This window comes from Solenopsis invicta, chromosome 4, assembly GCF_016802725.1.
Source record: "Solenopsis invicta isolate M01_SB chromosome 4, UNIL_Sinv_3.0, whole genome shotgun sequence".
Classification (NCBI taxonomy): domain Eukaryota; kingdom Metazoa; phylum Arthropoda; class Insecta; order Hymenoptera; family Formicidae; genus Solenopsis; species Solenopsis invicta.
In genome coordinates, this window is record NC_052667.1 from 6,896,430 (window position 1) to 6,907,899 (window position 11,470).

Sequence of the window (11,470 nt, forward strand, 5' to 3'; positions counted from 1 at the left end):
CGGGCCGACGCGGACCAACGTTACTGCATCGCCACGCGCCAGTCTCTCGCGCAGCGGACTCCGTGGAAACTAGTCACGGGGCACCCCGCTCCACGCCCGCCTATACCTCATTCGCGATCCGCTACGCGAACCAAACCTCCCCGCCACTTCGCCGACCATCCTGCGCCCTGTGAAGCCGCGTCGCGGTGTTCCGAGTCCGCACCGAGACCACCGCGGCGCGACGATCCCTCCCCCGAGGACGATTCGGACTGCCTGGCGGGATCGAGGCGACGGCTACGACCATCGCTTGGTCACCATCGCCGCGAACGGAAGCTCCCGTCACCGAAGATGCTGCGAATGTAGCGATCTTCTTTCTCTCCCTTGTTTTTTTTCTTTCCTTCTTTCTTTCTTTTCTCTCGGGAAATGCGAGCTTTTCCTTTGATAATGTGACGATACCACCGACGATAGCACGGGGGCGAGATCAATGCTCCGTTCAGGGCTCGTAAGTGCTTGCGTGGTGCGCTTCCGTAGCATGGGGTGGATCAATGAAAACCTACCCCTCCACCACGGTGTCGTGAACGTGGCCCCGCGCCACCCATTGCCGCTTCGCGACAGAGGGAAACGCGGTACCATACCGCGCCACTCTTACTACCACTGCCTGAAAACATTCACCCGCACCCTCTACGACCATACCCACGAGCCTCAGTAAGCTCGTCCGCGAAGTTTACCACTGCGTTGCGGACACGCCGTGCCGCACAACGTCGTCTTCGTCAGCCTGACGTTTCGCATTCTCATTCGTTGACGATTAATTTTCCTGAACGCGGTATAAACTTGTTCGCCCTTCAGTTCTCGATTTTGCAAGTAAAATATAAAATTTGCAGAGCATATATCGACACAATGTAAAAATGAGACAATAATGAAAAGCGGAATTAAAAGTCGAGATACAAATTTAAACCGAATGTATAGTTTTCATATATTTGCGAAATATATAAAGATATGTGAATATAAGTACCCAGAAAATGTATCAAGATGTATCATCAGTATTTGATATCTTAATATTAAATATAGGGAATGAAAATATCATAAAGAAAACTATACAAAATGTAGTACAACTTACTTATTGAATATATTTCGTAAAATCGTGCATACAATCGTTCAATTACAAATTACCTAAAAAAGTTCAATCATTCGTTGTACAAGTTAACATGCCGTTCTCTCGTAGCGTATTCAAAAATAAAATGTGATTGCTTGTATCCTTTATTCGTCGAGTCAACAAACAACATATCCTCGTGAAAAGAACAGAGAACGAGTAAAACAGAGAACGAGAGGACTATCATCTCGCGCTAAGCGTCAAATACGTTATGAGAAAACGAACGATCATCATTCACGCACCACACTGATATCAGATCCGAGCTAATGTCGTGTAAAAATATACATATATGTGTATAAATATAAGAATATCTCTTTGTGAAGAACAATAGGTTGAGTGTAGTAGCGATGCACCTAAACGTACACGCGTACATACGAAGAAACCACATGGCACGAGTTCATCGATTCAAATAAGCGTTGCCATGCCGTTTCGGCATTCTACGAATGCAGAGATACAGGCCAGTGATGACCATAATGAGCAAAGGCAGACCGAGGCCAATCGAGATAATCATAATGACTAGAGAAGAGAAGCTCTCCTCGGGTGGGGTGCCGTATCCCATCATAAAAGTCCTGCAAAATTTAAAGCGTAACATTTCGTTAATTAAAGAGATGGACTAGAGCATGGAATTAGAGAATTAGATATTTATAATTCTCATCATGACATTTTCAAGATAAAATGCGAGAGTTAATAACAGTCCGCGTAATCGACGACTCACCACGTCAAGTAACTCGTCTTCTTGTAGAAACCATCTCCTTTCGAACCCAAGGAAACTATTAACTTCTGCAGTAGGAGATCTTCTACGGATTTTCCATAATAACAATAGAGCATCGAATTTTCAATGGCCATCGTATGATTGAACACTTGCTTCGGTGGATACTGGATTGTCTCCGTGGAACTGGTTACGTCACGCGATGCGCTATTATACGACACCGGTCGCCATTGTAAGTACGATCCGGTGTTCAACGCGCCGTCCAGTTCTCTGTAGGGTGGTGTTCTAACTTCGACAACCTGTAGAAAGTCGCATTAAAGAGGAGAAATGTCAAAATAATATTTTCAATGAAAATACGAAAGCAGCGAGAGACTGCCAGAAGCAATGAAAAGTCCGCGATTGTTACCTCGAATATTCCCGGAGTATGCTCGTCGTCCAAGCTCTTTTTCGGGTCAACGAACATCGGTATCTCGGGATCGCCACCGCCAACCGCGAGCAATTCAATAGCGAATCTGCTGTAGGAAAAGGTGTGGTTGGTCTGAATGTGGTCGAGGATGATGTCCACTTGCGTAGAATTCTCCGTGTGCAACATGTGCGGCACCATGTCCGTATGGTCGACGGTGCAGAATCCTCGGAGCTATAACAGGCGAAAGGGAGAGATATATTAGGCGTGCTACGTGTCGCAAACGGGAGAGCGAAGTAAACCAGATGTATGTTCAGGCTCAAGATGAAGCTGCTGGCTTCCGCTTAAGCAAAGCTCGAGATTATTTTCGCATGCGTCGCTACGTACTACCACCGATACTTTCTCTTCAATATGCTGCAAAATACTTTACCGAAAGCTTTATACTCCCGTATCTGCTGATATTCTTAGCTGTATCGTTATAAGAGTTACCCTCCATATCCAGGTAGACGAACTCGCTCTTTTGCGATAGGGACACGCGTCGCCAGTTGAAATACTCGGTGTGCAAAATGTTCGTATTAGCGACGTCGGCAGTGTCAATCATTGCCGTGTTATTTACGTCGTTGAATTCGATAATCTGTAACACGTAATACACTTGATATTATTCAATATGATATATATATATATATATATATATATATATATATATGCAGACGCTCAGAAGTCGAACAACAGATGACGAAATCGGGTCACCGCGATTGAACCTACATATAAATACAATCGCAATTTCTCCCGCGTAATTGCACATTAGCGCGTAATAAAATTGACTGAATTAAACCGCAATCTCGTCTCGTGTCGTGCCCGAAATTCCTGTCAGATGCAGCAGCTGATCGATATTTGGCACGGAAACCTGTTTGCTCATTGCTGTGGGCAATTCCATAGCTTTGTACTACGAATTCCGTCAGCCGAAATAAGGCGAGCTCATCGTCAATTACGCGCTTTACAAAGGATTAATCTCGCGCATTCGATATCGCACGCGGTGTTCATTGAATGAAAAATTGAATCATTCTTGATGACGCAATACGCTGCAAAATATTTTTAAAGAAATTTAGAGAAGTATTCACATTACTCTTTGCTGCTGCGTGCTAAGATCTGGGTATGCATTTTGTACATGCTTTTTTTATTTTTAACGATCATTGTTAGTGTGTCGTTGCGCAACTTTTTTGTCATGTAAATTATCTGTGCAACGACACCGACAGCTATCGTTAAAAACAAAAAGCGTGTACAGAATGCATATCCAGCTCGAGCACAGCGAACGGAGATACGCGCATATTCTCATCTCAGTCGGCTCAAAGAGAGGATCTACGAAGTGGAGACATTGTGAAGTGCGAAGGTTTAATTAAGAAACCACAGAGATATTCTCCGTACTTGACAAGAGAGAATGTGACGAGTGGATTTGTGTCACTCACTCGAATTTACTTCCACGTCAAGTGGAAGTAAAGCAGAGTAGTAATGATCAATGTAATATCGTACTTTCGACATGCTATTTTTTTTTCATATCTCTGTTGCATTTTTTTACAATTTTAATATTCCATTCATGCGTTTGTCAGCAAAAGTTTATCAATGGTAGCAATTTAAAACCAAGTATTTTTATAATACATTTCGCCAATTTCTCCACACTGAAAAAAAAGAGTTTAGTAATAATAATTAAGCTTTGATGAAATATATGGGTCAGAGTCAGTGAGTAATCGCAAAAGCGGTATAATCTGCGAATGAAACCAGCTGATTACTTTGAGGATTAGACAATTGAGTTAATACCTTTTCTCAATAAATAAGCAAGATAAATATACCGAGAAAATTGCCTGATCGAATTATCCTTCCTAAAGGTAACGAATGAATATGACGATCATTCAGATCGGACAAAAATCCAATCACGATTCATTCGGAGTAAAACCATCGAAATATCCGGAAATGAACGGGAAAGATATATCCGTCACTTTTTGAACGACTAATCCGTTCATTTCCGTACAATCTGATGACATCACCGCCCATGTGAATCACACACTGAGAAAAAAAAGTCGAAATATTGGCAAGCAAATATTACGTGTGACTTTATTTTCGATATTTATTGGTTATAAAAAAAAATTTTATTGTGATGATGAAATATATATTTCTGTGAAACGTATCTCACTTTTTTTTTAAGTGGTTAAACTGGTTTATTTGCTAGAAATGGAATTTTATTTCGCCGCATTTAAATAAAGATTTCAGTGAAATAAATTTATACCCTATAAATAAATTTTTAAGTAGCTTTTTCTCCGCGATTGTTTTTATGCAACATAAATATCGTGAATCGTTCATTACTTTCGAAAGGATAATTCGACTAGTCAGTTTTCTCATTGTATTTATACCTTGCCCATTTGAGAAAAGATACAACGTACTCATGTAATCCTCAAAATAAATCAATTAGTTTTGTTCGCAGATCATACTACTTTTGCGATTACAAGCTACCTGACCGGGCAGTTTTAATTAAATGTTTAATACTTTCCGACTACATTTTAATTAAGCAGAAGCTATAACTAAATATTTATGAATATTTAGTAATTATATTAATAGTAGCCGATAGATTATTAAATATTTAGTTAACCGAACATTTAATTGAAATCATTTCAGCAAAGCTTAATAATTATCGTCTCTATATTGAGAAAAAAAAATTCGAAATATTCAGAGGCAAATATTATTTGTGATATTTTCTTCGATATTTATTAGTAATTAATAAATTTGATTGCGATGACAAAATATACGTTTCTGTGAAATATGTTCTATTTTCGTAAAATATATTTCATTTTTCTATTAATTGATTTATTTGCTAAAAATAAAATTGTATTTAGTCATATTTTAATAAAGATGCATTTCAATGAAATAAATTTATATTCCACAAATAAAATTTTAAATACCTTTAAATATCTTTTTCTCAATGCAGGCTGAATTGTTACTGCCAAACTCTTTTTTTATGGAAGGGTTCATAACACAATTAATGTCGAGCAAAGCTCAACACCCAAAAAAAGTCATGTTTAAATTGATGAAATTATTTCTTTAACTTGACTTTTTAAGTTGACGTGAAAATACCTTCGAAGAAAATAAAAATATATTACGCTATTAACTTTTTTTAAAGTAAACAAATTATTTCTTCAAATTATTTGTTTAACTTGAACAATTAATTTTTTTAATTCAAAGAAAGTACTGACAAAAACGTAAGAAATAATTTAGTCGTTCTGATTTTAAAAATATATTCTTTCCATTAAAAAAAAAAAAAATTTGCGTTGCACAACTATTTCTTTAATTCTGATGAAAGAAACAACCAAGAACTTTCTTCAAATCAAAGAAACTTTTCTTCGACCGTGCAGCAATGCACAAATTTCTTCGATTCCAACAATATTTTTTGAATCGAAGAAACTTTCCTTTGAGCGAACGGTTAAAGATGATTTTCTCAATCTTTCCGCCTTTTTATAATATATCTCACATTTTATTTATTCCATCGACAGAATAAGATAAATTTAGTCGATTGTATCCATTCAACCAACGAACTCGCGATCGACCAGGGATTAAAAAAGTCGACTCGAGGGTGAGGTTTACCTTGTTTATTATCACGCCGAAGGAGTAGGCGGGCTTCTCCGAGAAGGTGAGCGAGTTTGCCCTTCTGGCGAGATAGTCGTCCCAGGTGATGTTGAGCCAGGCTGATGGCGACGTGAGCGCCAGCAGGACGCTCGGGGTGCCGACGAAATCCCATAGATAATGCAATGTGTCGTTCGGACCATCGGCTCTCAGGTAGAGCGTCGTCACGTTTCGCTCGCGACACGGCTCATCGCAGCCCGGATTCACCCACGACCGCAGCTAAGGCAGGATAAAGCGGGCGTTTTATGCAACGTTGCAGATTAAACGACGACGTATTAACGGACGGATGGCCTAGATCAGTGCCGGATTGTGGCGACCAACGGCCTTGCCGTTCCTACGAGTCCCCCGTGTGATTATTATCGCACAAAACGGCGTTGCACCGTTACACTTACGCGCGGCATGCAGGCTCGTGTCTGCGAACCGTGAAGTGACGAAAGTTACGTTTTCCTGCGATCTTTTTTCTTTTTCCTTTCCGCGAAAAGTATACGCGCGATACGCTCAGCTATTCTGTCGCAATACTTCCTCCGTGACTTCATTCAAAGAAAAATCTAAAATTCTCTCTGTCTCTCTGTATCACGCCAACATAACTGAAGGGTTTTCTACGCTGAGAAAAAGAGTTTGGTAATAATAATTAAGCTTTGAAATTATTTTAATTAAATGTTTGATTAATGTAACCAAATGTTTAGTGATATTTGATAATTATATAAATAGTAATCAAACATAATTAAAACAATCAATCGATTATTAATGTTTACTACATGTTGCTAAATATTTGGTAATATCAACTAAATATTTAATTGAAATTATTTTATCAAAGCATATCATCTAAGTTTGATTATTGTTACCAAAATCTTTTTTAATGTACAAACAAGTCTAAACAATTAAATTTTTAGGTAATAAAAAGTTTTTAAATTATTCATTATGTAAATATAGTAATTTTTCTTTGGACACACAGTATGTATAAGAATAAAATTGTAAACTTTGATTAATATACTTTTTAATTTCCACTTAAAAGAGAAAAATAAGAAACCTCTGGATTTATTTTTGCGGGAAATTTTATTTTTATTATCTACTTTATTCTAATAAAGTACGTAATAAATATAAAATATTAATATATTTTACATTTATCTTCTTTCATTAATAATTACGCTGGAAAAAAAATTTTTTAATGTAAAAATACATTTTCGATATTCTTTTTGTCAGAGTGTATAACAATGAAAGAGAAAGTATTATTTAAAGTCTTATTTAAAGTGTAAAATATTGGTTGCACTTTTTATTTACAAATTTCTTTTCAATAAAAAACTTTCTATATTTCTCCGTATAAATATGATAATTTTTCTCCGGACGTGTAATAGGTATAAGAACAAAGTTGTGGGCGTTGATTAATATGCTTGAAGACCTATTTAAAAGAGAAAAATCTTCTGAACTCGTTTTTCTCATGAAAATTTTATACTTATACTTTACATTTTATATTTACTTGTTTTATTTACTTGCAGTCAAGTTTCAAAAAAGTTCTTAATTGAAATATTTACATAAAATAAAGAAACAATTTATATTCAAGTATTTTTTCTAGAAAATGTTTACTGTTAAATTATTTTTATATTCAAGATAATCGGATATTTTAATAAAAAAATTATTTAATTAAATTTATACTATTTATCCGTAATATTCATATTTCCGGTTTTCTATTTGATTCCTGCTGGAACAAAATTCATAATGTGGCGTTACTGATAGGAAACAATTTGACGTGATTATCCAGATTAAAAAATAATTTTTCTAGGAAACCCTTCAATTATAAACAGAAAGTATATAAAAAAAACTTCATATTTTTTATACATCTTAACATTCGCAAGTTACATTTCTAACGTGTTACATCGTGTGGCGAAATAGATGAAAAAAAAAAAAAAAACGCGATAGATTTCTTTGCTCTATTTTCAAACACGTTAGATCTAGGTTCGCGCAGTTGGTTTCTACTTATTTACTAATTCACGTCTAGGATCGATAGTGCAGTCCATTACGAATTTAAAACACTAGGCCAGTATACAAGGTACAATCGTACTCCGAGAATACTCCGAGTGCTTTAAAATATTAATGGTAATTCACGCTACGTTGTTGTTTACAATTAACGAACTCGCTCCTATAACGTCACACAAATATCGATAAGATAATCTCTTTCTAAATTCTTTAAAACGAAGTCCCACCTCTTTAGAGTGAAATTTCACCCTAAAGAATTTAGAGAGATATATTGCGCATATACAATCCCTCAATAAAAAAAAAAACAAAGTATAGAATGATAAAAGTGGAATAATTAAAATAATTAAGACAAACAGGCTAAACAAAGCGCTCCGTTATTAATTTAATCACAATTTACTTATTATTATATTCTTATATTTTTACTTTACCTTTATACTTTTATTTTTTTTTTTTTATATATTAACTTTTTATAATTATTATTAAATTACTTTATTATTAGATCGTCGGAGCTCCGAGGTGAATTAATAAACGCGTCAAAGCGTAGCGTCGCTCGCGCGCGCTGACACAACGAAATTTAAAGCGCCGAGCTGAATGAAAAACATGATCCACATCCGCGCGCGTTATTAATCATCGCGCGATTCATCGACCGTGCCCTTCGATCTCGCGCGATCTACAGATCGCGTCGGTGCACTTATCCATTGCTACGCGAGCACGCAGCCAATTTCTCAATAAATCCACCTGTTCGGCGACAAAAGAGATAACGGCAACATAAATCTCCGCCGCGAGATTGCGGAGCGCGTCCGGAGCGCGGGAACGGTTGCCGCGGTGATGAAGGGAGCGGGGAGGGGGCACCGCGTGGTGGGCGCAACACGCCTGTCCCCCTCCCTCCCCCCTGCTCCGAAGAACATCAGAGCCGACGGTCGGCGATCCTTTGTCCGTCGTATTTCGCGGTCCAGGACGCGCTTTTACGCGCGTTCGAAGGTTCAAAGTCGCGCGACGATGAATCACGCGCACGCGATCCGTCCGTTTGGGCGGCGCGATGCCGTCTCGCAGACAACGACGCGCTTGCAGCGGCGATTCGCGCGGCCGAATCGCTGTCTCCTGGATAGCCTTCTCTTCCGGGACGAAGGACGGATCCCGGGGAGAGACGGGGAGAGCTTGCTGGTACTCACTGTGCGCCGTGTAGAAGAACCCAAGTCCGCCAATGCGACGACCAGCAGCAGACAGAACGTCGTGGCGCTGGCCATGCCTGCCGTCGCATACAACGACGATACACGAAAACGCTCGCGGCAACGCGCCTGTCAACGCTGACGCCGTTCGCAAACTGATAGCAACGCGATCGCGTGGGAACACGCGGCTCTAAAGCACCGCGGAAACTACGGAAGGCAAGTGGATGGCCAGCGCTGCCGTGGTAGCGAGGGGAATGAAGCGAGAATGAGACGCGAATGGTAAATCGTCGGTTGCTCGACCGATATATGTCAAATTGACACGTAGGACGGTATAATATTCATCAGGATATTGTGCATTTATGCGTACAATACGCGTAAATAATTATAAATCTTTTTCCATAATTGAAGTATATAGGTAACACGGTTGGAAACAAAATAATAAAATTTCATACGAAAAAAAAAAAACGAAAGATTGGATTACAGTTTTGTTATCGGCATTGGGTGTCGACTCGTAACAACATATAAATTTGCTTTATATAAGAGCTTTATATAATTTTATACTTTATACATATAAAGCAAGCATAATTTTCAGGATAGCGTGAACAACACTACGTTTTTAGAAACTAATCTGTTTTACGAGCTAAAAACCTAGCTTCAGTATAAAAGAAAACGTTATCTTCCTCCAACAGTTTGTGCATAAACATATGTGTATGTGTTATCGATATAGTAGTTGTAACAGTTGTATAGAGTTGTATCTTAAGTAGTAAACTGATGTTATTTGCGTCACTTTGATATCAAAATATCAAAGACATTATTTTCACGTTGAAATGATAAATAACGTCAACTTGCTACCTGAGATGTTGATGTTTACTACATTAATATTGCATCCATACATATAGATCAATTCAGTTGGTAAATCTAACAGTCATCAACAAATGTCGCCAGTATCTTTATTATAAAACTGTTAATATATTTAACTTTAGTATTGATAAAATAAAAATTAGAGTGTAATAATAAAAATTAAAAAACGGAATGTAGCATTCACTATTTCTGATAAAATCTTTGAATCTTCGATAATCCATTGCTTATTGTTCACATAGAAAATACGTCAAACGTAGTTTACATAGTTTAGATTATGTACTCGTGTAATATAGATTATTTATATTTTACGCATAATCCTAGCTGGAATTGATATAAAAGTTTCAATGCTTCATGCTTAAATAGAAAAATGCGTCTTCCCTTGTTTATCGAAATTAAAAAGTTGCATATTAAGACTAATTACAAATGATTTTGTTATGTTTAATATCATAAAGTAAAGTAATTTATTTCTTGAAACAATTTTGCATCACATTATAAAAATAATTAAGAATATTATACTTATAAATAATAAAAAGAAGCATTGAGAGAATTCAATAGATTGAGTACGATGGTTCAATATTTCTGTTTCGAAGTAAAAAGTAAATTTGAAGATTGTTAATAAAATATCCATAAATAAAAAACCTTAAAATACAGAATAATAATTTTTTTCGAGATAAAGAGTATATTAACTATTAAGTTTGATATTTTGTACAATCTAGAATTTATAAGTTAATTATTTTAAATTATAGATATAATTAAGAACAAGTCTATAGATAAAAGGAAAATCAAGAGATAGGACATAATTTCTTTTTTTTTTTTTTTTTCAGATAAAGAATAAATTTATTCCGTAAAACTCATCTTGATTTATAAAACCAAAAATGTACGTAACTACTTTAAAATATAAAAGTAACTAAAAAAAGTATATCTATAGACAAAAGAAATCATACACGCATATCAAAAGATAAGATATTGAAATAAATTTATTTAATTCATGATTAAATTGTATTTAAATAGCTTAATTATAATCTATTTTTTTCAACGTAAATAAAGTCATAATTTATGAAGAGCTTGTTGTTATGAAAGCAAAAACTCTCAGAATCAACTTGCGTGAAATTTAAGCAATGTATTCAAATATTAAACCGGTTTCGTTACGTTAATATGTAATGGATATTTCTTAATTTATCATTATATCATTTATATATCATTTCTTTTATTTCCTGTATGACGATGTAATAATCGTTACCGTTTACTTACCTTTCGCATTAATCGACGCATATCGTTCATTCGTAATAACGACGTGACTTAAAAATTATTTTTTAATTGTCTATAAAAAAAGAATTTTAATGAGAATTTAGTATACTGAATGAAAAGGCCATAATACTTTTATTACTCTACAATCAGTAGACCAAATCGTTACACGAAAATCGCATTTAAAAAATGATATCACGAAATGCAAAATATTTAAACCGAAAAAATTTTATTTTGCGAGCAGGAGTCGATTATATTTAAAATAACATTATTTAAAATATATATTTAAAATAAAAGTTATAAAGTATTTC

The 11,470-nt window shown here is 36.1% G+C and overlaps 1 protein-coding gene across 1 annotated transcript; it reads right to left on the reverse strand.

Annotated features, from left to right (window-relative positions):
* Positions 1–1,081: 1,081 nt before the first annotated feature.
* Positions 1,082–9,261, reverse strand: LOC105196251 (glycosylated lysosomal membrane protein). Its single transcript, XM_011162066.3, has 6 exons — positions 9,057–9,261; positions 5,872–6,129; positions 2,672–2,875; positions 2,245–2,475; positions 1,845–2,137; positions 1,082–1,698 (listed from the first exon to the last, which is right to left on the reverse strand). The coding sequence occupies exons 1-6, from the start codon at positions 9,129–9,131 to the stop codon at positions 1,527–1,529; spliced, it is 1,233 nt and encodes a 410-aa protein (XP_011160368.1). The 5' UTR covers positions 9,132–9,261; the 3' UTR covers positions 1,082–1,526.
* Positions 9,262–11,470: the final 2,209 nt, after the last annotated feature.